The following is a 24,393-nucleotide window of genomic DNA, read 5'->3' on the forward strand; positions in this document are numbered from 1 at the left end:
CGTCCGTACATGTAATTACCTTATATTAGGTTTTCATTACACCTACTACCAGCAGCTCGATACATACAGTTCGCATATAACTGCCCTACACTGTGCACTTACAACTTATCAGGAAAGAGGAAAGAGGACTGCTGGATGAACCACGCCTTCCTTCACTGAAACCAATGCAATTGGAAGTTTTCCTTTCAGATGGGCTTGTGAGAGTCTTCGAAATGGTACCTTTCATCCAACTTAACTTGAAAACAACCGACTCACCTCAGTTGCCCCAACCACTTATACATACAGCGACTTCAAGAAGCGTAACTTCCCAGCATCGGCTACAATATCCCCCGAGGTAGTCATCGCACGAGTATCATGGCTTCTTGGAACATTGCACATTCCCCGCAGGGGTGGGAATGGCTGGCCAAGGCCTATGAAGAAGAGCAGCGCGAAGCCAGAATAATGCGCGAACAAGCAGAGCGCGAACATCCGGCTCAAACAACCACGGATAACTTAGACTCTCCGATCGGAGACGACGGCAGCAGCAATGGCGGCGGCAGGCCAGCTACCACCAGTCTCAGCAACAACGGCAGTAGCAGACCAGCTGCTACCAACCTGATCAGCCTCGCCAGAGTGAACTCGCAACTGGGCCAGCTGGCACAGCAGCAGCAGCAGACTCCGCAAGTCGCTCCTCCGAAATTCTGCGGCAGGCGCCGCGACTATGACACGCCCGACAAAAAGATGTACTACATCTGTGACGACTGCGGCACCACGGTAGGCTTCTACGCCAACGAGCTGCTCCGGTGTGTTCATTGCGGCGGCATGACTATGAAGAAGCCGCGGATTAAGGGGTATGTTATCAATATGCTTCACGCTTCAAGTTCCGCCGAGCAGTCGGTGACTTGGGTTCTGCAAGATAAGGGGCTGATACTGAGTTGCTAATAGGACCTCTCAATTTGTGGCGGTGTAAGGGGATAGGGCCGCATAGGTACCTTGACCGGATCAGGAGGAGCATACGGAGTACGGAGTAACGGCGTCTGTGTCAGAGGAAACAAGGGGCGGAGCGGGTGATGGAAACGGGATGAAGTAACTCAACGTGTGATTAGCTCGTCTATTTGACTCGTTAGACGGACCTTTGTCGTGGCCGGATCATCGTGTGTTGGCTTGCGACATATTAACGTCCTCTGGCCTTCTGTGGTCAGACTACCAACTCACTGCTCGTCGTACAACCTCGACCAGTCCCGACGCATCGTTTGGCTAGCCTGAGACCTGCGTAAAGTCCCACTCCTTGAACGCCTTCCTGAATGCCGCCACATCCGCACTCTCTTCCTCCTCCGACTGGACAACGTCTTGCCAGATCGTCCGCTCCTCCAGACCAAGCAGCTTGGCCATCACCTTCCTAGGGTACTGCAGGTCGAACCGGACCCCCTCATCGAATCGCAGCAGCAGCGACTTGCCAACAACCCTGCCGCCACCGAGATCATCATCCTCCTCCGCCCAAATCCAGACCCGGAAGTAATCCCCCGGAACCTCATCAGCCGTATCAAACTCCTTCGCCGTGAATTTGCCCAGCTGCATATCCTCCGCCAAGACGCGGAACCCAGCCTCCACCAAGCCCTTGCTGACCATTTCGGCAGGCACAGGCATAAACTGCCAGTGCACATGGATATTCCGCGCGCGATTGATCTCCCACGTGACAGCCCCCAGCTTGCGCTTCGAGACGCTCACCACCATGCCCTGCAGCGATTCGCGGAAGCGCCTCATCTCCGGGAAGGTCCGCTTCACCTCTTCCTCGCCCATGGCCGCGGCGCTGAGTGAGGCGGCGTGGGTGAGCGGGGTGATGATGAGGTGGCCCGGGAAATCCAGCCCGTGCTTCTTGAACGTGTCGGCGGCGGGCAGAGGACCCTTGGCAGTAGCAAGGTATGAATCCTCGGCGATGCTGCAGACCATGTGCGTGGGCAGGTTGGGGTTGGAGAGGCAGAAGAAGCAACGGTCCGGGCCGGGCGGGGGAGAGCGTTCGCGTCGGTGCTTGCGCCGGCGGTGGTCCTGATCGTCGTGGCCGAAGCGGCTGAATTCAGCCTGCTCCGTGGTGCGTTTCTTAGGTGCGGATTTGTGGAAGGGTGTCAGGGTGCTTCCAGCGGGAGGGGTAGTGACAGCCTCCCGGTTGAGGGTGAAGGCGTACATGGACTTTGCCTTCGCCGTGTTGGCCCAGGGTGCCAGTGAAATGAAGCGTGTGATGGCGACGCCTTTCTCTTCGTCGGCGGCTTCAGGAAAGAACGGTTCGCGTTCGAAACAGAAGTTTTCCGGTGACATTGAAAAGTGATACCGCGGTTTCAAAACATCGCAGAGTTCTGCAATCGTCTGACTGGAGGGTGCCGTTTCAGGGCCGATCTGCATGTCCTTGGCTTTCCGGCTGTTCCTCCAAACATCCGCTGGCCACATGGCGGTAAGAAGGACATCTGCGTTGTTAGCTCCACGGAGAGCCTTAGCGTCCCCTTCCGTGTGAATTGGCTCATGTTGGTCTGTAGATAGGCCAGCCACGATGTTCATGTCCAGCACGCCTCCCAAGGCAACGATCCGCACGCCCTCGGAGGTTTTAGTGACGCTGCGCTTACCGAGATAATGGAGATTTGGCCCAATTTCCTCGTCTTTCTCGATTCTCTCGACAACGCGTGCTGGTAAAGGGATGGCCCCTACTGTGAAGTAGGTAGGACACGGAATCTCGATACGACCATCGAGTAGGTCAGTGAGCTGGTCGTCATCTTGGGCCTCACTGAAGAGATTGCCGGTAACTATCGCGAAGCTGAAGGTATTCTTCGCATGCAACGCAGAGAGTTTGCCGAAAGCGGACCGGAGCTGGCCATTGACGCTGCCGAAGACGAAGCTGATCTGGTCAGTATATGTGATGTCGCTGAAGTTCAAAGTGCGTCGGACTGACATCTTGGCGGCCATGTTTGCTGAACTTGAAGCAAAATGCTCAGAGGTTACGAGAACTCGCAGCGAGTGAAGAGGCTTATAGGACTTGTTGTGAGAGGAGGAGAGAGAGAGAGAGTAGTAGTTGTGGATGCCTCATCTCAGTTTCAACCCGTAATTTCGAGGTCAGGACGAAGATCAGATGATAACAATGATTCAGAATTGAGCAGGCACCATATGGCTTTTATTTCACCAAGTAGTGGTACGGATATCGAGAATCACGTGCTGCGGCAATGGCTCACCAGTCCAGTGCAATGAGATCAGCTCAGTGTCCAGACGGTCGTGATGCGTATAGGTATTGTACCGACGCAAGACGTGACGTCCAAGCTTTATCTTATCTTGGAGTCCCGTTTCAGCGATATTGTGACACACTGTACGGTATATTACGTACTAGTGCGACGTCACTGTAGCAACGACGACCAAAACAATCATCATCATGAAGTAAGTACCATAAGAATAAGTATCTGAAGTATTGTACATGACTCCTGGTATCATCTGTGGCCGTGGGTCTAAGCAGTGGGAGTTCTCTGGTTGAACCCCTGAGATGCATGCATGGCCGGGCTCGATCCCGAGAGCCGGAGCGGGAAGATCCACCTTCCCCTAACGGGTCCCACATTTCCGGCCCGATTTCAAGATTCGTCGGAGCTTCCGGTTGTGTCTAAACCGGAGCCCCACAGCCGCCGCCGCCCCATTCCTGGCGAGAAAGGCCTACCGCTCCCCAACGCGTAGGCCATTACATTCTTGATTAGCGAGCCGTCTAACTCAGGAATGCTATGCTCGTATAACGCCACGCTATGCTAACATGTCTAATGCCGTACAAACAAAGGAAAAAATTTGACAGATGTGTCAGTAAGTGATGCGTCGTCAATGGGAAATGTGTCAAGTGAGCGTCAAAGAGCGTAAGTTTGCGCGCGGCCCAGGCCCCTGCGGTTCTGGCGCAGTCGGCTCAGTTCCCGCTCGCAGGTGTTGACATGTTGAGCATCGTTCATCTCAACGTAGGCCTGCGGGTAGCATCGCTCTGGGTGATCCGAGAAGAAGGCGCTGTAGCCGCCATCCAAGATGTAAATCTCCGGGTAGCTGAGTTTGGGGTACTCGTGGGCATGCGCGTTCCGGTCCGCGGCCCGAACGTGGCGAGCCATCAGGGGTGCCCGGTGCGCCGAATATTCGCAGTGGAAGATAAGAAGTGTGCGGCCCTCGATCGGGTTCTCGACCAACTGGGCTGCCAACAACTCTTTATCGTTGTAGTTGACCGCCCCGTTGATGTGACCTCCATTGTACTCATACTCGAACCGGCAGTCGATGATCATCTTGTGATCGAACTGCTGGTTGTACTTGCCGTCTAGGACATCGAGCATCGTTTCGCGCGTGATGCGAGGAATGTTGTCCCGGTCCTCCAGGAAGAAGTGTGGCAGGATGGGCTCTTGAGGTTCATCGAGGTCCATGACCGAGTGAAGCGCCAGGCAGGGATTCAGCTTTCCTTCGGCCTTCGCCTTCCCAGCATCGCCGTGGTTCTCGAACATGCTCAATGAGCGTCTATACTGCTGCTTCCGTGGCCGCAGGAATAGGTTCGATGTCCTCCGGGAATGGCTCGTAATGGGTGATCCATTCCGCACACCGCTCACGCCGGCGAGGCTGTTGAACTGTGCTTTCGGCCGTGCAGACGCCATGTGAGCGCAGGGACTATCCGCGCTCTCAGGGCGCCGTTCCTGGGAAGGCGAGTCATCCATGCTCTCGGCCATCGATATACACGAAGTCGGAGAAGAACCGAGCTGGCTGGGGTCCCCGGCCCCGGTTGAGGTGAAGGCTTTTGCACGGCTGAGGGATGGCCGCCTAAGACCAAGCCTTTTGCGATTGCTGCAGTACAGACAGAAGACTGCGTCAGCGATTGTGGGCTATGAATTGCGGATATGAATGTGCGGTGGGACATACTCAGCCACGGATTGTAGCGGAGTTGAACTCGGGCCTGGAGATTCGAGGGATTCGAGAAGAGGGGTGTCGTCAGAGCCCGGTGTTGGCGATGGGATCTCGACCTGAGTCACAAAAGGTCCCTTGTGCGGCAATGGCGACATTTCCATCATCTCGGCACAGCCAGGGGACGATGAAGGTGGTAGAGGCGGCGTAGTCACATAGCCTGCGCACCGCTCATCAGTCCCAACACTCCATGACTGCGGCCACTCAAGAGTTGTCCAGTCTTACCGCGACCCTCAAGGGTATTCATCATGGCGGCCGTCGTGAACAGGGCGCGGCGTGGGTTCGGGAACATCGGACTGCTACTTGTTTTGCCTATGTGTGAGTGCTGGAGCGAATAGAATCCCGGTCAGAAGTCAACACTAACCTGGCATCGTTGAGTTTGAAATTCTGCGATAGGTCGGCCGCTAATGATGTTCCTGGAGATGAACCGCGAATACCACTGGGATTAAAGTACTCGGCCTTTTGGGGATGGAAAGCGAATTGGCTTCGACCGAGAGGGCTGGGCACCAGGTGAGGTCCGAAAAGGTCGGCCTGGCCGAAGGTCGATGGCGGCGCCGGCCGGATGGCAGCCAGCGGCGAAGACGTTTCCATCATGATGCGCAAACCGATGCATGCACGGATGTCGTGTGCCTCTAGGTCGTTCGGACAAATCTTGTTGAGCTTTTGAGAGGTGGCAGCAGCACTCGGCTTCCCTGAGGTCGACAACCTGCAAGCGGTTGCTGTGCAGATGGTCGATGGTCACTACCTAGGTGTCACGGTAGGGTCTTGCAGCAACGGCATTCGTGTACCGGATCAGCTCGACGCCCAATTGGCCGCATCCAACTCGACTGTGACTGTGGAAGGATGTCTGATGTTTCGAAGAACAAAAAGTCGGAAGTTGCTGGGCCCCAACTTGAGTTTTCTCTCGTCGTCCGGTGCAACGCGGGCGGTCTGCGGATTCGGACTGGCAGAACCAGGGATGGTGGAAGCCGTCGAATTAATGTAGCGGGGGTCTTGCTTTAGTAACGCCAGGAAGGTACATGGGCCAGGGAGAGGGAAGGTGATCGAGAGTCCGAAGGCTCAAAGAGACCACCTGGTTGTTTGCCACGGATTCCGCAGACTGCAAAAATAGAGAATAAAGAGCCAGCCGTCGCCGTCTCCTGCTGCAAGCGTGCCCCAAGCCCGGGTCCTGCGATGCAAACAATGAGGCGGATGGAAGCACCCGGCGGTTCGGCAGTAGTTAAATTATTGGAACTAAGGCACGTAAGGCACGGGTGCAATTGCAAAAGTGTTGGCACACTTCAAGTGCACCAAGGAGAGGGTCCTGCCGCCGGGTAAGCTTCCAGCTCTGGATTCCAAGCTCTGGCCCAGCCTTCATAGGAGGGAGGGAAGCTGTTAAGAAGGATTTTCCCTTCCCGGACGCAGCTCGGCGTCGACAGGGAAGCCCTATCAAGCTGTTGACTTCTCAACAGGTTGTCAGGGGCGATTGCTAGGGCCGCCATTGGTTGTTGCAGCGACTTGCTTACCAGGACCCGGTGAGCGGCTTACGTCCCTGTTCGGTGTCGGGAACTGTGGAGCGAAGGGAGCTCCTTCCCCGCTGCAGTTACGGCACGGTGACTGCAGTTGGTTCCTGCGCCAGCGCAATTGGAAGTGACATCACTCCATTGGAAATGCAGAGCAACCAAGGTACCGTCGAAGAAAAACTTGCACACATGTACGTCCAACCTACCCCTGGCTTGTCCGATGCTGTTAGCTTGGGTTTCCAAGAGACCAATAGCCTGCTCGATCGAACACCTCCATGGAGTGGAAAGCAGGCCCACACTAACACAGGCCAACATGTGCTTTGAACCCTACGATGAGCGGTACATACAACATACAACCAGATCATGACCCAAAGTATCGCCGCACTCGAGGAATCGGGCTGTTGGGTTTGGTGCCGCTTTCGGCCATGGCGGCGGTGCTCAGCGGCTACCTAGGTACCTACATGTACCAATTGACTCGAACTCGATATGAGGTAGCGTGTGTGGATGGGATTTTCAGTGCTTCAGTCTTGCTCCTCGACCTTCCTCGCGATGCCGGACGCGGACACGCCTCATTACTCAAGAGAGCAAAGGACTTGACACTATCCGACACTGGAGTTGAGATAGCAGGACACTGCCCTCACCTTCCGTCATTGATGAACGAGAAAAGCATCCCATCCGGTATCATCTAGATATCATCTTCGCAGGCTCTCCCCGGCAATCCAGGTTTCAGATGACGCTCTGTCAGGCCAGCCGGTGCGGGGAGGTCACATTGCGGCAGATGGCACAGCTACCTCCCGCGGCGCGTATGTACGACCAGTACGGCGTAAAGGGCGCACATTTGTACGACACCCACCATGGATGTAGATCAACTCCAATCCAGAATGCCGGTTCCAAGGCCGCTCGGGGTGAGTTGGAAAAAAGTGCGCGAATCTGGCCTGCAACGGTTGAGAGCTTTCCGACAGCCATGTCAGGGATTTGCTACCCAGCAGTATTCTGTCGGTGGATGCTGATGGACAAGCGCTGTGGATTTATTTTAGCGCTCGACGTCCTGTTCCCAGCGATTGTGTTCCTGGTTGCTTTGCGAGTTGACCACCTGAGCATCATGAATTGGCAATGTCGTCACAACCACCTAGCCTACCTACTATCACCAGGGAGTATGTATTTGTACATACTGCACGCGCGATCCGGCGCCAACCGCACAATAACCTCTACCTACCTACTATAGTTGTCCAATTTGGCTACCAGAGTCACAGGCTGAGCCCCTTGTCACGTTGTTTAGGTGAACAGCCGCACAGACAATTGTCTGGGCTCATATCAATTTGCGGCAATTGCACAGGGACAATGCTGCGTGCTCCCGTTGCTGGACTTGTTGCCCAACATCCCTTGTTGAAGTTGGCTGGCCATGGATGATATGACGCAAAGGGTCTCAAGAACGCTCAAGAAAGCTCTCTCGATGCCCAGGACAAGCTCCCACCCCAAGTTTCTCGACGCCAGTTGTGTCTGGCCAAGCCCAGCATAAAAGCCTTACCCCTAGCAACCGATTGACTAGGGTCCCTATAGTTAACCGGCCTTCTCGAACCTGTCTCATGGTCAGAACTGCGATGATTGGCTACATTTTGTTCCTAGTGTAAGCACAGATTGGCATCGGTATGCCCGCGGCGAACGACGAGCAGTTTCGGCCTTTTTCATGCGGAGAAAGGGAGAGTCGCTGCTCGGGTGCTTCGAGACGAGACTCACTGGCTCGCTTTACTACATTTCTGACCGGACCGTACCTACATACATTTTCGTTCGAGCCTGCGATCGGACAAGATACCGGCCTCTATTCGAATACTCCACGTCTCTGGCACGGCTCACGTAGTAGCAGCGATACCAGGCTGGAAATAGCATCACCGCTGCCTGGTGAAAGAAACGTACCATCGGCGGTTGCCCAGCCAGCCTTCTCAATGTCCCAATCGGGCAAGACGTCATCCTCCACCGCAGGGCTGGCAGACCCTAGCTTCTGTCTCGGCGCGCTTTCCAAGGCTGAACATGATCGCCGATAGCGTCTTCCTTGCCTCCGGCGAATTTGATTCGTCAGTTTTTCTCTTGAGATTTGCTGTTGCGAAACCCGGACACAATCGATCTTCACAGGACAGAAAAATCCGATAGACGAAGTGACGATGTCCACGCAATGTGATTACGCGTGCGTTGCCGGGAAGTATTGTATTGTACGGAATATACGACGTTACGCTGTCGTCGCCGATGCTCTGCAAATCTAGTGCTCGGCCAATGGCCCGCATGTCCGGGCACAGAGCTCGGCAGCAAACATCGGATCTCTGTCCAATCGCTCTGCGCAATTGCCTTCTCCGCGCTTGCACAATGGCGCCAGATCCAATGTGGTCGACTTCAGCTGTCAAGCGACCAGCTTTGGGTTACAACCCAGCTGACATCAGCCACGCCCAAAGGATTCATGCAATGGGGTTCCGAGTACGCCTCCGCACCCGGAAGCGGGTTGGTCTGGGTCACCGGGCAGAGCTGAGCTGAGGAGCGAGTTGGCGCCTCTTGGTCTCCCTGAACCGCAAATGACAAGGGTTCGTTTGAGATGCTGCATGTGCGCTCCGTGTGCAACAAGCGCAGAGAAGCTTGTGGACTCGGTCGAGAACAACGTGAAGGTGGCAGCGCAGGAAAGTCTGCATCTGGTGTCAGACAACCCACGTCGCGTCGACTTCGTCGGAAGCGGGGTAATGTAAGTAAACAAATCCACACGAGTTTCCTGTAAACAGTCCCGCGTCGGAGCTTGACGTGGGGTTAGAGCTCACGCGCAAGCTACCTCTGTTATGCACGGTTTCACGTGACAAGGCAAGAGTTGCCGCTTTCGGTCTTCCGGCCCATCCCGGTCAAGAGAACGAGTGGATGGTCGGGCGAACGCATTTCCGACATACCTACAGCACTTCTAGGAACCATATGTCGGCCGCTGGCATTTCGTTGCTGAGTCTTCAAAATCCGCATGTGCTTCAGAATTCGCAGCACTCTCCCTCCCACTCGGGTGCCGCAATCGCGAGAGCTTCCCAAAGAGTGGGTCCCTTCGTCGCGGCACTGCAAGTCTGGGGAGGATCGTTGGCATTGATCGATCGGCATGATGCTCGCCAGGATAGCTCCAACAATGATGCAATTGGCACACGAGGATACGAAGTGTCCTACGCCGCCGAGTCTGGCCGGCACAGCGATCCTGCTCACGGCGTTTGAGAATCCTGTTCGCGCAGCATTCGGCACGACGGCCGAACCCACCCGACTCCACCGGCCCGATCCCGATCTTGTCAACCGGTCTCTCAGGCTCCAAAATCTCTCTCTGTACGTACAACTAGAGTACCTTTACTTGATTTCAGAAGCTAGGTATTTGATACACTAGCAAGCGACGGGATGTAGCATGCCATCCTAAACTGCACAATATTACAACTACACTACTGTAGCTCCTTCAAAGCAAATTGATTGATACGGGAAAATCAATCCACCACTACACCCTCGACAAGTCACCACAGCTAAGTCAAAACACATGCAATTTGAACACTAGCTATAATAATGGGAATTGAGCAAGAACGTAATGTTGTAAAGGGAAAGGGAGTATCATGAAGTGTTTATGTACGTGGTGTCATAGCTAATGTAATTGCGGTGGTGAACTAAGAGACCGATTTTCCTGTATCAATTAATTTGCTTTGAAGGAGTGTAGGTACTAGTATGTGAACGAGACTAACTTCAGGCCTGCAGGAACTCGCTCCACCGTCTCCAGCTGGTTGGGACTTTCGGAAAGCCCGGCGGATGATATAGGTCTGATATATAGTTATCTTGTCAAATTTCAGTATGAAAAACATAAAACAGTTTGAAACGTCCAGCATTGACTAGAATCAGTCTTGCGCTAGCTGCCTGTTTAGGACTTCTCCGTCCCTACACTATGACAATGTCTTCGGTGTTGGCGAAAGGTGAGTCCTCAAGGTTAAAGAGATACCTATGCACAAACGGCTTGGATATTTGGTTGGGTCTAGAAGCGGAAGAGGCGTTGGGCCAAAGTGATCTCTCGAGATCAAACCTGCTCTACACGGTCTCTTCCTCCGAAGTATGCGCAACTGTTGTTGTCGTCTGATGGTAAACTTTTTTCGACCGTCATACAGTGGAGTAGAGAAGCAGGAGCCGGGCAAAGTGTTTACATACTGCGCGATTCACGCTACGGATCATCGAGGTAGCTCGGCACGTGCTCGGGTAGTTTCATGTTCATTTAAACATACAGTATTAACGTTACGTGGCACTGTACGTCATCGGGATGCCTGCAACACGACTGGCCAAAGACCTTATAACGTTATCTGATAACCTGATAGAGAAGCGGTCAAGCGGTGCAGAAAAATGTCCCGCCAAACACTTTCTAGATCCGACAAGTTGACGCTTCAAGCAAGACCCGAATCCACTGATACTCAGACATCTCACGTACCATGACGAGCAAGAGGAAGCGGGCGGCCAAAGAGGCCATCGGTGAAAACCAACCCTCCCAGAAGCGCCCGAAGAATGGCCCCCCGGCAACCAATGGGTCCAGCAAGTCCAAAGCTCCAAACCCGCATCTGGACAAGTCTCCATTTACCGAGCACCCCAACGTCGACGAGCGCAGGAGGGAACTCGCGCTGTACGAAAAGCTCGGCAGCGAAGACGTTACCGAGCGAATCGAGGCCGCGGATGCGATCGTATCAGGGCTCCTCGGCGGAGAAGGAGTTCCCGAAGCTGTTCTGTTGCGCCATCTCGAGAAGCGGCTCTTTAGGGGCCTTGCAAGTGGGAGGAACGCTTCGAGGCTAGGCTTTAGCTTGGTATTGACCGAGATACTGGGCCAGTTGTTTGGCGAGAAGGACCTAGCGAGCTCCAAGTACACCGGTCTAACCTTCAGAAAGGTTTTGGTTATTCTGGTCGAGAAGACGCAGCCGGGCGGCGGCGTTACTGGCCAGGAGGAAAGAGACCACTTCTTTGGTCAGCTGTTCGGCATCGAGTGCTTCAGACGTGCCGGCATTCTCTTCGCGGAAAGGGAGAGATGGTTTTCAGTTCTGGACCTCCTTGTGAAGCTCTCATCGAAGAAATCATGGCTCAGGTCGCAATGCGGTTACGTGGTCGTGCAAGCTGTACCGCAGATGCAGAAGAGCGTCGCGGAGAGTACTCTAGAGAAACTGGCTGAGGAGGGATTCGCCAAAACCCCCGAGGGTGTGGGCATCTGGATCGCCGCCCTGGATCGTTTTCCTGATATGAAGGTCCCAGCCCAGCCGTGGCGGCACCCTTTAGCGACGACCTCTCTTTCTGCGTTGCCCGCTGCTTTAAAAGACAGCGGTAGAGAGTCTACAAGCGATGAGAATGGCGGCAAGAAACCAAAACAGGGCACCTGGACCGCTCAACTTCACTTTGTCTGGGATCTCATTCTCGCCTACTTCGTCAAGCGCGGTACTCATTCTGACGGCGATGCCTCGGAGCAATTCCAGCAGTTCTGGAACCGTGTTGTCGATGGTGAGTCTGCTATCAACTCTCCCATAGACATCCACTAACTAACGCGAATGCAGAAGGCTTCGTTTCCAAGAACTCGTCCGAGAGTCAGAAGTTTTCGGGCTTCATGATCTTCCAGAAAATGCTCGAGGGCGGCAGCGATTGCCGTTTCATTGTCCCAACACTGTTCAGTAAAAATCTCATGACGTGTTTGATGAACCAAGCTGCCAAGGACGATCGGTACCTTCACCGTGCAGCTCTCAAGGCGCTGAAAGGAATCGAAGGCGTAATTGAGAAAGCTCCGTCACTGCTTCCAACCATTCTCAAAGAGCTCCTTGGCAGACACGGGGCATACAACTTCGACCAACGCACAAATACCAAGACCGTAGACAAGTTGCTGCAGCACACGACTCCTGCCACGGTCAAGCCTGTCCTGAAGATCTTGCAGCTCAAGGACCCGCCCAAGAGCGGTCTTGACGATGCAAAGTACCACCAGGCTCTTGGAGGCTATCTGTTCAGGTTGGCGACTGTGCCTTCTGAAAACCCCGAGGCTGACACCTCGAGCAATTCTGTTCCCGGTCTCGCGATTAAGGCCCTGACTGAACTCGCATACTCAAATACATCGGTACCAGAAAGCACAAGGGAGGCGTTGCGGACCAGGACAACGTCGGCATTTGCCAAGTTGGTTAGGAGACCCGAGGATTTCGGCCACCTCTGCAACGCAATCCTGTCCATCGAAGCCGACGTGAACGCGGACGATGAACTTGCTTCTGTTCTATCCAGCGCCCGCACGAGGCTAGCAGACCTGCTCGACCCCGCGAAGGGGACAGATCAAACGAGGGACCCTCGGCAAGCGCTAGCGTTGCTGCATGCCGTGGGAATTCTGCAATTTTACAACCAGGACCCGGACGTGGTGGACCTTTTCGAGGAACTCAGCGAGTGTTACGACAAGCTCGAGAGCCATGGCAGCGGATCTAACGAAGGTATTTCTGAGTACCTGGTCGAAATCCTGCTCGCCATGGTTGCAAGACCGTCCGCGCTCATGCGGCAGGTATCGCAGCAGGTGTTTGAAGCGTTCAGTGGTTTCATGTCGGAAAAGGCAGTCAGGCTTCTATATGAACCCCTGGCGGTGGAAGAAAGCGACAGGGGGCGGCGACTCCTGTTCAGTACAGAAGACGAGGACATGATGGATGCCGGGGGCAGTGACGAGGAAGAGCTCGACTCCGACGTTGAGATTGTCGACCTTGAAGACGCTGGTTCCGAAGTCCCGGCTGACAGCGATGAAGGCTCAGACGTGGAAGAAGAGAGTGAGGGCGAAAGCGCGGACCAAAACCAGGAGGCCCTCGACGCGCTCGACGACGCCCTAGCAAAAGCCCTCGGCAGCCACCGGCTGGACAAGGACGCCGAGGCCGACTCGTCCGAAGAATCCGACATGACTGACTCGGAGATGATGGCGGTGGACGAGAAGCTGGCCGAGGTCTTCAAGCAGCGCGCCAAAGTACTCAACAAGAAGAAGGAGGAGAAAGACGCTAAGGACACGGTCATCAACTTTAAGCACCGCGTGCTTGATCTGCTAGCCATCTTCGTCAGGCAGGAAGCGGCGCGTCCCCGCCCGAACAGGCTCGTCTTTGACGTCCTGCTGCCGCTCGTCCAGCTCGTGCGGAAGACAACGACCAAGGCGCTCGCCAACAAGGCGAGCGAGGTCATTACCGCTTTCTCTAAAAGCTTGAAAAAGGCGCGGGCGGCCGGCGAGAAAGATCACAATATGATCAGCAATACAGATCTCGGCAATCTGATGGCAATTCTGAGGGAGCTGCACGAAGAGGCGTCTATGGACATGGCGCATGCTTTTGCTAGAGCCGTGTCGACGGCCAGCTTGGCGGTAGCGTCGGTCCTCTGCGGGCCCGAGGGTATGAGGCGCGAGGTGTTTGAGCTGTATGCGCGGACACAGCTGCGGTGGTTCCAGGGCGAAGTCAAAATTCAGCCCGCGTTCTTCTCGGATTGGCTGAACTGGTGCCAGAGTCATGCCAGCACTGCCGCTGCTGTTGCCGCGGCGGCGGCGGCGGCGAAGGAGCAGGAGAAAGAGGAGGAACAGAAGTAGATAGCTTGGCCCGTGGAGGAGGGGCAGATGCTTTCATAATGTTATGTACTCTGTAGGGTGTGGAGTTCTGGATCTTATTAAGCTGGGTTGGAAACCCAGCGATGCTGAAATCTGAGACGCGATAGTGCTCATAGCGACCGCAACTGGAAGTAGTGAGAGAGGCATGACCAAGTTCCCTCCGTATTGACAGATCCCAGTGCCAGATGGAAATTTAGTCTATCTTCCCACCCGCAAAGCCCAAGTCGTCACGTCCGTATGGTACAATAACGCCGTTTGCACACCCGCCTTCCACCCCCAACCAAGCCCAAGCCTTTCCTCTACTCCTCCATCTTCTCCTTCGGTTCCTCATCCTCGTCGTCTTCCAACGCCTTCTTCGCCAACCGCTCCGCCTCCTCCCTCAACTCCTTGGGCACCTCCTGATGCAACCCCTTGGTCGGCCCATCCGCCCCGCTAATCCACGTCATCTCGAGCTCAAACTCCTTATCCTTGCTGTCGTCGTGCGCCACGTAGATGATCCGCGCCGCCTCCTTGACAGCCTGCTCCAGTGTCAGCGAGGGGCCGCCGGGGCCGCCCAGATCAAGCTTCTCCAGCTCCGCCTTGGCCGCCTGCCGGCCCTTGCCCGTCGCCGCGCCGTAGTAGCCCCAGTACAAGCCCGACGGCTCGATCATGTAGAGGAACGGCCCGCCGTGCGTCTTGCCCGCGACCTTGCCGCCGGCCCCGCAGCTGGGCCCGCTGCCGACCTCGCCGTCGACGGGCGCCTCTTCTGTGCTGTCAAACCCGCCGACGATGGCTGTGATGCCGAAGGGCCGCACCGACTGGTACAGCGTGTACACCTGCATGTAGCCGCCCATGCGCGACGCTAGGTCGGCCGTCGAGATGGGCGTCTTGAAGGTGTCGCGCCACGAGCGGGCTTCGTCGCGCGCCCGCTCGATGAAGTGCCGGCCGTCGGGTATCATGCCCGAGTATACCTGAGGGAGAGGGGGCGGGGTTGTTAGTTGACCGGCCTAGTTCGCGCCGCATGAAAGGGGGGAAATCGACGAAACAAGAAAATCGGTGTCTGCGCTTACAACGCCCAGGTGCCTGTCGACGGTCGCGATGCGCTTGTTGGCGCCCGGTTTAAGGAGCTTGGATGTGACGATCTTCTCGACGGCCAGCACTACGCCGTCCTTGCACCGGATGCCGATCGAGGTACCGCCGTTCTCGACCGCCTTCATGGCGTACTCGACTTGGAAATTGCGGCCATCGGGGGAGAAGATGGAGTTGGCGAGGTCGTAGCCCGTGCCTATCGACGTCTATGGTTTGCCATGTCAGTTTGGCTGGACTGCGAGTCGCTGCTGGGGCGTAGCCACAAAGGTAGCACTGGCGGATGCCTGCGCGAACATACCATTGTGGTGGTGGATCTGGCAAAAGCGGACTATAGAAAAACTATGTGCAAGATTTTCGACGTCAAAAGGCACTGGTGCTGAGTTGGAGGTGGAATGGATGTGGTGATAGTCGCGGTTCGGTTTGGTCTGGGGTCTGCGAGCTGCAGCAGCATGAGCTCCAGCGGATCAGGCAGCCTGTGAGCTGCGTGTTGCTTCCCCGGTAAGGTAAGGTATCTGTGGCTGGAGCTGTGGCTGTCTGCCCCGCCTTCCTCTCAGCCTTACTTCTGCGCCACACTTTGTGGACCTAAAGATCTGAGCGAAACCCCCGATAAGCTAATAAGGTAACCTCGTACGTACGGTAACGTACCTCGATTCTAGGTTGCCCGTAACCCCTGATTACCTGGTAGTATTACTGTTGTTTGCATCGTCAGTTGGGTTGGACAGTACATATTCTCGCGGGCCGATAATGCCCTTTCATGTTCGTCTGCCCTGGTGGAGCATGCCATATCCCTTCGGGTTGCGTAGTGACTCCGACTTACAAACGGAAGGTGCCCTCTATCTGGTGGGATGAGGCAACGGCAGAAAGCGAGCGCCGCACAAAGCTCGACAGAAAGAGGGCACACTCCCCTTCTGCACTAGCCGGCATATCAGTAGAGGGCGGATGAGCTTTGAACCCCTGACCTTGATCTACAGTTGAGTGCACAACGCGCATCACTGTCTGGTTCTCTGTTCAAGAGCCAGTCCTATCAAGCGTGCGTTCACTTGCCACAAGATAGCAGCGACTGGCATGAAAGCCAGATTTTTCCTGAGTCGTGGGGCAGTGAAAGAGTGAGTACCCAACTGTGGTGACAGCTGGCTAAGTCCAGGGTGATGGGAACTTCGAAGTGAAGAACGGGCTCGTTCACTTCTTTCGCTCCGTCTGATAGAAGACGGTGCTTGGTAACTACACAGCATCATTGTTGAAGATCGGGACTCATCATGGTGCTACACGATACAGCCCGGCGTCTTTTGTTTCACATCCATGTAGTCGTTAGTAGGTCACCAGATCCTGCTGTATGGACGATCTTCGGATGCCGGTTGCCACGCAGCAAAGGACACTAGGTGCTTCTATAGTTATGAGGTCTATAAAGGAGACCCTTCTTGGCCTCAGTCCTTTCCGCCATCATCTCCACCACCTGCAACAACCACTCCAGCCTATGTTCCTCTAAGTACACCTTAGCACCAAGACCATACGGACCTCTCTCGGACAACAACAAAAGTCAACCATGTATCCCGCTAGCTCCGTTGGATCTAGAGAGGATACCTTCCATGATGGGTCGAATGTCTCCCCCAGAGTTTCTCGGCCGACGAATCCGCAGCGAACAGAAGAGGCCCGGTTCCCGTCTCCGGTGCAGACACGCGCCAGCAGTCCCGCTCCGGAAGAACACGAGTCCCCCGCCGGAGCTTCAACCCAAGGCTTGAGCGTCAAGGATGCCCTGCAACGGCTGGTGCTGAACAACTGCCGTATTACGATCATTATCAACCAGCACGCACACACCAGCCCATCAGGCCTAGACTCAGAGTCAGTCATGCAGACCCTACCAGAGGACATCATGAGAAGCGTTCGGGTCATTCCTCGGGCCGCTGCGGAAGGAACAGCGCGTTCATCGAGACGCCGCACCGTAAGAGTAATTCCCCGGCCATGCAACAGGCGCCCTGCTCCCCCGAGCACACAACACCCCTCTAGCCCTGGAACAGAGCTACCCCCTTTACGTCCAGTGCTTCCGCGGGTGCCATCGCCGCCCTTGGCAAGGAACCCTACTCCCGGGGTCTCGGTCCCAAGCCATCATGACGATTTCGACTCGGCGAGCCTGTTTTGCGATGATAGCTCCGTCGACGGCGACAGAGACATCGACCCTGGAGTTGACGGAGGATTTGCCTACATGAGACAGGGCAGGTATGGCCTCGAGGTCGACTTGCCACGGGGGCAAGGGTTCTGGGATCGCTGGGATGGTCGCTATCGTACCGAACCGGTGGTGCGGTGCCCAACCCCATTCGGTGGCGTTGACGTCAATCCCGGAGAGGAGGGTCCTCAGAGTGACATGTGGGGAGGCGCAGATGTCTCGACTACGGTTGCCAATGATGGGTATGAGGATTCCGATCCGACTCCTGAGAGAAGGGCAACCGCGGGAGACCAGGTAGATACCTAGAGGGATACCTGGGGTGGACTGGGTAGAGGGGAGCGCTGCTGAGGGTATTGAAAGGTGAAATTACGATGAGTTAGGGGGTAGTTTACATCGCGGCTTAGCGCTGGCGCAAGCGGAATAGTAGATGCGTTGATCTATTTCAGGCCCAATCCTACAAGTACCTACCTACTTCTTGAGCGAGAGCAGTGTAGGTGCAACGGTGATTATGGGGTAGTTTCTGCTTTCTACTTCCTACTCTCTTTTAACGGCACACAGGCACATATCATATCCTCAAGAAGGGCAACTTGGATACCGAGAGAGACAGAGAGCTTGACAAAACCAGACTGCTTAGAAGGCACGGTAAAGCTCAGGTCACTTGTAGCTTGTTGCAAGAAATGCCATGATTGTATTCATTCCGCCGGTCCCAGTCTAACCTCTTGTAAAAGCGCGTAGGGCAAGTGTGCCTGGTGAACTATCATGCCATGCTCGTCTTCCTACAAAGGAAAATGCTGTCCGCCATGTAAACCCATCATTCCATCCACCATGTTATGTACCCATGCCATCCTTCCTAATCCACAAACACTGTGAAGCCCGGTTAAAATGCACCAATTGAGAGGTAGAATCACAACATCTCCTCGTCCTCCCTCATCGCCATGATCTGCCCATACCGATCCGCCATGGCCGCCTCAGTCCTCCAATCAACCCCAGCGGCAAGAGTCGTCTTGTACACCGGATCGGCATGCGCGGGATTAAAAGTCATACCACCCCCGCCGCCGGCTACCAGGGCAGCAGGTGCCGACATACTGTTGTTCTCCTTAACAGGCGGCGCACAACTCTCAGCATAGGCCCTGCGTGCGGACTCTTCGTACTCACGGCGTGCCATCTCCTCGTAGCCCGACATCATGTAGGGCTCCATGTAGTCGTAGGCCGACGTGGCCAACGTGGGCCCGCCGATCCAGCGGCCGTCGCCCGCCTGGATGGGCGTGAGCGGCGTGCCGTCCAGGGACATGACCGTTTCGGTCTCGGCCTCGGTTTCCGGCTGGAGGTCCATTTCGAGTTCTTGCTGCAGCTGCTGGTCCACGAGCTGCTGTTGCTGTTGCTCGAAGCGCAGCCGGGCGAGGGCCTCTTCCTGGTCGACCGTGGTCGTGCTCCAGGCCAGCGTGGGGTTGTTGACGCTGGAGGTGGGCGGGCAGACGCGCCAGAGCTCGATCAGGCGGAGCTGTTGCGGAGCGTCGACGGTCTTGAAGAGCTCCAGTTGGGCCGATGAGAGCCCGGAGGGATCTACGCTATGCTCTCTGAGGACTCGTTCTACCGCAGCATGCTCGCCCCGGGGCGGCTCGGAAGCAGGGCGTGTTGGTTGCGTCTCCTGTCTAGCGATGTGTGCCGAGTGGGTGTAGTGTTGCGAGATATAGACAATCTTGCGCTCCTCATTAGACTCCTGGGCCGGTACAGGCGCGGGCTCTGGTGCTGGCGCCGCCTGGTACATGGGGTCTAGAGTAAGATTCCGAGAGAAGAGAGCCACGAGTTCCTCCTGGGATGGCATGCTTGCGTAAACGACAGCCATGACGCCGGTAGTATGGACTGGAATGTCACTGTTAGCTTGCCCTTGAGCTTCCGAGGGACGTAGTCTCAGAGCTTGTGCAACCGTACCTCAGACAGGTTGTCCGTAAGCCAAAGTTTCCCACGTTGAAATCCTTGATGGGTGTTGTGCTTGCTGTACCTAGTGCGCACACTCCACGGCGGGATAAGGGGATGATGGGGCAGCTGTTAGTCAGGGAATATGTTTCCGGCGGGTTGGGGAGCTGGTAGTCGGGTCGCAGCGGCTGCAAGCAACTTCGTTTCTATTGACTATGCTATGTACTGCAATAGGAGCGTGGAGAGCCACGCCCAACGAAGAACTCTCCGTGGAAATAGCAGGCCGGTGTCTGGTACGAGGTACGACAATGGCGGGACTTTGAGAGCTAAATAAGGCGCTCAAAGACACGAACAAAGCGAGATGACAAAAGCAATGGTCGAGGATGCTGTAACAGCGACTCGTGCAAGGACAGTGAGTGCCGAGAACGCCACAAAGTCGGTGTTGTATATTGTAGAACAGAACAAGATGATTTGCGGATCTGGGACGTCGTTCGATGGGTTCCTATTAAGGAAAACTTCCACATCGAAGAGGTGTGAGGCGAGAAAGGAGGAGGGGCAGCCCGACCAGAGTAATTTGTTGAATTGAGGGGCAGCTCAGGGGCTTGCCACAAACCGGCACCAGTGGAAAGCCAATCCCAGCATGAGCTGATCGCTTCTACAATTGCCAGGCTTCAATCCAATGCCTATATTGGAATCGCGCCTGTGGGAAAATGGGGGTTGACGGGCAGGTGTGACCATTGGGCAGTCATGCGGGTCGGAGGGCAGGTGTCCTGAAACGGGTCTGAATTGCAACCTGATCATCCAACCCAATGAAGCGGTGACACGACGATGCGTACGCTCAGCCAACAAGCAAAGAAACGCCCTCAATGAAAGCCTTCAGGTACTATTGAGGCGAGAAGCTGAGAAGGGATGTGATATGGTGTCCGAGATATGAAGTGAAGTGACGTCTGCGAAACCCATGCAGGTCGCCCAAAGAAGGGGTCCAGTTGGCTGGATTCACCCGTGGGGTTGGATGACAAGGGCCAATTGCTCCAGGAATCAAGCCACGTTTCGACGCCACAGATGACGTCGCCTTCCCCTTCCACCTGCACGATAACCAGAGACGGGAATCATCCTAGTTGCAAGGCGTTGCGGTGTGACATTATGCAGATGCAAGCTCTGGTCTAGATCATTAAGCCTAGAAAGGGCAGCTGTTTCTCCAGATCAAGCAACCAAACACCTTCTCCTACATCTCCCCCCGCAGACTCACACCCAATCGCACTCTCAACATCGCAACGCGGACCCCTACTTCATCGCTATGGCTTCTAAAACTGGCCGCCCGCCGAATTACTGTAAGTCATAGACTGCTGCTATCACAAGAGCTGCCCCGGCAATTCCAATACTAACCGCAACAAACCATCAGACGCGATCCTCGAGATCTCTGAAACCGCCTCGACCTCCCAAATCCGCGATGCCTACAAACGGTAACTCTCCCCCCGCCTTGACCGGAAAAGCGCAATACCAGCAAAATCTTTACTAACCACGAGTGCCATTCCCCTAGCGCCGCCCTGAAAACCCACCCGGACCGGGTGCCCGCCGACCACCCAGAACGGGCCCAGCGCACGCGCAAGTTCCAGCTCGTCAACGACGCCTACTACACGCTATCCGACCGCACCCGCCGGCGCGAGTACGACGCGCAGCGCAAGCTCTACGCCGGCAGCGGTGGCTCCAGAACCGGCGGCAGCAGTATGCCGGGCGGGTTCGGCGGCGCCTTCACCGACCCCTTCGCCGATGCCGACTACACCAGCACCGCGGGCGCCGGCGGGGTGCCCGGTGCGGGAGCCGCGCCGGGAGGGGGGATGGGTGCGGGAGGGATGCCCTTCTCGTGGGCGTGGAACTTCTTCACCGGCGGGCAGCAGCCGCAGGAGGAGAGGGAGCGGACGGAGAACGAGCAGTTTGCGGATGTGTTTGAGGAGATGCTTCGCGAGGAAGGGCTGGCGGAGGAAGGTCCTGGCGCGCGGCCGACGGGGAAGTTCTGGAGCGTATTGGGTGGCATCAGCGGCGGCGCGTTGGGCTTTATTGTCGCGAACGTGCCTGGGCTGGTGGCGGGCGCCGTGGCGGGGAATAGGCTTGGTGCCGTGAGGGATGCGAAGGGGAAGAGTGTTTATGCGGTTTTCCAGGTAAGTGGGCCCTGACTGCTGCGGGGGAGGTGTTCTTTCCGCTGACGGTGACATAGGAGCTACCGCAGGGGGATCGGGCGAGACTGCTTAGCCAATTGGCGGCCAGGGTGTTGAGCCATGCGGTTGGAGTATAAAATCCTCGCATTCTTCCCTAGGCTGTTGTCAGGGCTGTTGTCAGGTGCTGGGTTTCGTTTCGGCGTTGTGGTTTTCTTGTGAGGGTCCGGGCCTACTGGGTGCGAGGATTGGGGCAATGCGAATATACCTGCCATTGGGACTGTTTTGCTGGTGCTGATATTGTATTTATCATCTCGCAACCAAATTAGAGCGTTTCGAGCATGCGGAAGGGTTCACGGTCAGGACGTTGTTTACAGCACATCATGTTCCTGTAAGTCTATTCGTCCAGAGTCAGTGACCATTTTTGGGACTTGTATTCTATTTCATGGGTACAATACCTATCCCAGCTTGGATGACATACCTCCGTGCTGATAACCCAGGCGCAAAAGCAATATTTTTGACACCATCTCTACGACACTACACAACCCGTCACCTCCTTTTGTTTTTGCGCTTGCTGGCCTTGCCTCCCTGCTTCTGGGTGCCACTAGTCTTGGCCTGACCGAGCTCGTCTACCGATTTCTCGAGAATCTCGAAGTCCTCGGCGGAACCTGAGCTCGGCGTGGGCTTGCCGGGCTCGGAACCCGTGTCGTCATTGTCCAGCACTTCACCCTCCGTGATCTCCTCCCCCTCGTCTTCTCCCGCGCCCTCAGCGCGCTTCGGCAGGAGGCGTCCGACCGTCAGGCGGTAGGCCCACAGCGGGAGACGCACGACGGCTGTGTCTTTGAAGGTGGGGCAGGCGAGCTCGTTGGGCTGATGAATTATGTCAGCTCCGGAACCTTGGGTACGGTTTGCAACATTGGGTCAGGGCAGCTCACATCAAGCAGGAACTCAGCCACATTCCCGTCTTCGTCCTCCTGCTCTAAGTAGACGTCGCCCAGGGAATCCACAACCAAGACCTTCCCATTCTCGGCAACAACCCTCTTCTTCGTCCCAGTCGGGCCACTACCTTGAGGCGCCGGCTGTGGCGTTGCAGATCCTGACGCAGAAGGGGTTCCGCGCCCGCGGCGTGCCTTGCGCCCAGCGCCCTGCGTGTCCTTTGCCGCGTCCTTCTTCGCGTCGCGTTCCTGCATCCTGCGCATCTTCCGGTTCATCGGCATTGCGCGCCCTTCTTCGTCCTGGTACATGGGCTGTGCAGGGGGCGGCGGAGCAGGAGCGGCAGCGGGCTGCCCATCAACACCCGGGATGTTGATGCCGAGGTTCTCCCCCCAAGCGGCGTGCCGTGCAAACTTGATGTAGCGCTCGACAAACTCGCGCTGTCTCTTCCAGCTCATGTAGAGCGCAAGATAGTGGGCAGCGCCGCCAGCGAAGAGGAACACGCCAAACATGGCGGTGCCCAGGCCGGGGCGGTAGCGGCTATAGTAGTACTCGGTGCCCTTCCAAGTGGGGAATCCGTTTGCAAGGAAGTAGTCGTACCGATCACGACCGGGTCCGCGCAGGACATCGGCGACAATGGACAAGCGGGCCTGGCGCTCCGAGGCTCGCTTTACGGCGGCCTTGATCTCGGCAGACGTGGGCGGTTTCGTTACATGAACGCCCGGCTTGCCCTTTTTGCCTTTCGCCTTGTCTTTCTGCGCCTTGATGCGCTCGGCGGTGAGCTGCTGCCTGACCTTGTCCGGATGGAGCTGCCGCGACTTCTTCTTGTACGCCTTGTTGATGTCGTCGATGCTTGCCGACCGGCTGACTTCCAGGAAGTCGTAGAACGTAACGTCCGGACCCTCGTGGGCAATAAGCTCATCACGAACACGGAAGATTTCGCGGTCTGTGGAGCGGTCATTCCGGTCAGTATACTATGCGACAGAGTACAGCACTTCGTTCTTGGACAGCCAGACATGCCTTCTTTTGTCCATGCCGCCGTGAGCGGGGGCAATAGGGCCAGAAGCCCAACAGAGAGTGCGGAAAGCCTCATGATGGCAGTACCTCGTGTGCGAAAAGCCTCACGGGTCTGGGCAACAGAGGACGCCGAGTGTTGTGTGTCTGCGATTGAAGGACACGCTGGAAGGTTTTGTCTATTTTGCCAAATACGCCAGGGGTATTTTGCGACATAGGCCCGCCAAGACTTGCCATTTTCGGTTGCTGCATGCTAGGGAAACGTTGTCCGCATCGCTACCTACACAGTACTCTCGTTACTGTGCAACGTCGTAAGTTTCATACTTTCCCTCGACACAACTCCCGAGTCCCATATACTGATACAATGTAGGCGGACCAGATAGATAACATCAAGCTGCATTAGGCGGTGGCTCCTACTACTATGGCTCTTGCTCTGAACGACATTCACTTGCTGCTTCCTTAGAACCTCAGTTCTACGGACATGGCTGGTACGAGCTGGTGCTGACTCGGACCTCTTGGTACAGGCCGCAGGGGTCACCAGGAAGCAATAGATTCAAAGGGATGCAATCGAGGATTATCTTTGAATAGCGAAATAACACAAGATGTACGGAGTAGTATTCGACAACGATGAAGATGTGAGGTGAGCCAGCCCCTTTCCGGATTCAGGGTTAGGGCTGAAAACCAGGAGGCTTGGCCGCGACTCCCCTGACCTAACTCCGTACTAGTACTAGTAGTCGGTTAACTCCGAGTCCTATGTATGTCACGCTATCACACAGTGCGATTCATCTCGAATCTCCGAGGTTTCACTCTCATGGTTTGACAAGCTCATCATAACTATAGATTATCACATCACACTCGGACGTATTGACTGAGGCTTAGCTGTGCGAGGTCGGGAAATGCTGCGGAGGAGCCACAAAAAGTCCAGGGCTGGGTGCCTAGAATGCAAGCGGCGACATGTCAAAGTCTGTTCTCACCATCACAGTTATCACGATTGCCTTAGCTACCTGGATTTCAAACCTAATGACAATGCTAACGCTATAAATGCCGGCATTAGTGTGATGAACAACGACCCAAATGCAGAATCTGTACCCTGTCGGAGAGAGACTGCAGCTACCCTCC

The 24,393-nt window shown here is 55.7% G+C and overlaps 10 protein-coding genes across 10 annotated transcripts; 5 read left to right on the forward strand and 5 right to left on the reverse strand.

The window, feature by feature from the left end:
• The first annotated feature begins 41 nt into the window (after window positions 1–41).
• Window positions 42–1,082, forward strand: B0T15DRAFT_516276 (uncharacterized protein). The gene is made up of 2 exons (XM_062868249.1): window positions 42–830; window positions 925–1,082. Exons 1-2 carry the CDS (start codon window positions 355–357, stop codon window positions 947–949), a joined length of 501 nt encoding a protein of 166 aa, XP_062725494.1. The 5' UTR covers window positions 42–354; the 3' UTR covers window positions 950–1,082.
• A 1-nt stretch (window position 1,083) lies between these two features.
• B0T15DRAFT_406269 (CwfJ C-terminus 2-domain-containing protein-like protein) lies at window positions 1,084–3,301 on the reverse strand. Its single transcript, XM_062865309.1, has 2 exons — window positions 2,918–3,301; window positions 1,084–2,863 (listed from the first exon to the last, which is right to left on the reverse strand). The coding sequence occupies exons 1-2, from the start codon at window positions 2,929–2,931 to the stop codon at window positions 1,237–1,239; spliced, it is 1,641 nt and encodes a 546-aa protein (XP_062725495.1). The 5' UTR covers window positions 2,932–3,301; the 3' UTR covers window positions 1,084–1,236.
• Window positions 3,302–3,705: 404 nt separating this feature from the next.
• On the reverse strand, window positions 3,706–5,641 carry B0T15DRAFT_12659 (Rhodanese-like domain-containing protein). The gene is made up of 4 exons (XM_062861692.1): window positions 5,288–5,641; window positions 5,149–5,219; window positions 4,882–5,083; window positions 3,706–4,806 (listed from the first exon to the last, which is right to left on the reverse strand). Exons 1-4 carry the CDS (start codon window positions 5,515–5,517, stop codon window positions 3,843–3,845), a joined length of 1,467 nt encoding a protein of 488 aa, XP_062725496.1. The 5' UTR covers window positions 5,518–5,641; the 3' UTR covers window positions 3,706–3,842.
• Window positions 5,642–8,783: 3,142 nt separating this feature from the next.
• On the forward strand, window positions 8,784–9,893 carry B0T15DRAFT_506461 (uncharacterized protein; the record flags this gene model as incomplete). The annotated part of the gene is made up of 5 exons (XM_062867579.1): window positions 8,784–8,919; window positions 9,042–9,150; window positions 9,188–9,479; window positions 9,598–9,755; window positions 9,875–9,893. 5 exons carry the CDS (start codon window positions 8,784–8,786, stop codon window positions 9,891–9,893), a joined length of 714 nt encoding a protein of 237 aa, XP_062725497.1.
• Window positions 9,894–10,794: 901 nt separating this feature from the next.
• B0T15DRAFT_12728 (DNA polymerase phi-domain-containing protein) lies at window positions 10,795–14,169 on the forward strand. The gene is made up of 2 exons (XM_062861704.1): window positions 10,795–11,933; window positions 11,987–14,169. Exons 1-2 carry the CDS (start codon window positions 10,886–10,888, stop codon window positions 14,008–14,010), a joined length of 3,072 nt encoding a protein of 1,023 aa, XP_062725498.1. The 5' UTR covers window positions 10,795–10,885; the 3' UTR covers window positions 14,011–14,169.
• B0T15DRAFT_12722 (nucleophile aminohydrolase) lies at window positions 14,169–15,549 on the reverse strand. Its single transcript, XM_062861702.1, has 3 exons — window positions 15,395–15,549; window positions 15,078–15,302; window positions 14,169–14,978 (listed from the first exon to the last, which is right to left on the reverse strand). The coding sequence occupies exons 1-3, from the start codon at window positions 15,395–15,397 to the stop codon at window positions 14,328–14,330; spliced, it is 879 nt and encodes a 292-aa protein (XP_062725499.1). The 5' UTR covers window positions 15,398–15,549; the 3' UTR covers window positions 14,169–14,327.
• A 969-nt stretch (window positions 15,550–16,518) lies between these two features.
• Window positions 16,519–17,607, forward strand: B0T15DRAFT_570439 (uncharacterized protein). Its single transcript, XM_062870833.1, has 3 exons — window positions 16,519–16,935; window positions 17,013–17,035; window positions 17,133–17,607. Exons 1-3 carry the CDS (start codon window positions 16,640–16,642, stop codon window positions 17,561–17,563), a joined length of 750 nt encoding a protein of 249 aa, XP_062725500.1. The 5' UTR covers window positions 16,519–16,639; the 3' UTR covers window positions 17,564–17,607.
• A 314-nt stretch (window positions 17,608–17,921) lies between these two features.
• Window positions 17,922–19,353, reverse strand: B0T15DRAFT_12750 (uncharacterized protein). The gene is made up of 2 exons (XM_062861706.1): window positions 19,190–19,353; window positions 17,922–19,120 (listed from the first exon to the last, which is right to left on the reverse strand). Exon 2 carries the CDS (start codon window positions 19,101–19,103, stop codon window positions 18,162–18,164), a length of 942 nt encoding a protein of 313 aa, XP_062725501.1. The 5' UTR covers window positions 19,104–19,120; window positions 19,190–19,353; the 3' UTR covers window positions 17,922–18,161.
• Window positions 19,354–20,116: 763 nt separating this feature from the next.
• Window positions 20,117–21,620, forward strand: B0T15DRAFT_12754 (DnaJ domain-containing protein). Its single transcript, XM_062861707.1, has 4 exons — window positions 20,117–20,505; window positions 20,577–20,637; window positions 20,715–21,333; window positions 21,390–21,620. The coding sequence occupies exons 1-4, from the start codon at window positions 20,472–20,474 to the stop codon at window positions 21,465–21,467; spliced, it is 792 nt and encodes a 263-aa protein (XP_062725502.1). The 5' UTR covers window positions 20,117–20,471; the 3' UTR covers window positions 21,468–21,620.
• Window positions 21,621–21,756: 136 nt separating this feature from the next.
• B0T15DRAFT_516288 (uncharacterized protein) lies at window positions 21,757–23,457 on the reverse strand. Its single transcript, XM_062868250.1, has 3 exons — window positions 23,281–23,457; window positions 22,263–23,206; window positions 21,757–22,197 (listed from the first exon to the last, which is right to left on the reverse strand). Exons 1-3 carry the CDS (start codon window positions 23,351–23,353, stop codon window positions 21,877–21,879), a joined length of 1,338 nt encoding a protein of 445 aa, XP_062725503.1. The 5' UTR covers window positions 23,354–23,457; the 3' UTR covers window positions 21,757–21,876.
• Between the last annotated feature and the right edge of the window lie 936 nt (window positions 23,458–24,393).

This window comes from Chaetomium strumarium (assembly GCF_033439665.1).
Source record: "Chaetomium strumarium strain CBS 333.67 chromosome Unknown B0T15scaffold_1, whole genome shotgun sequence".
NCBI lineage: Eukaryota > Fungi > Ascomycota > Sordariomycetes > Sordariales > Chaetomiaceae > Chaetomium > Chaetomium strumarium.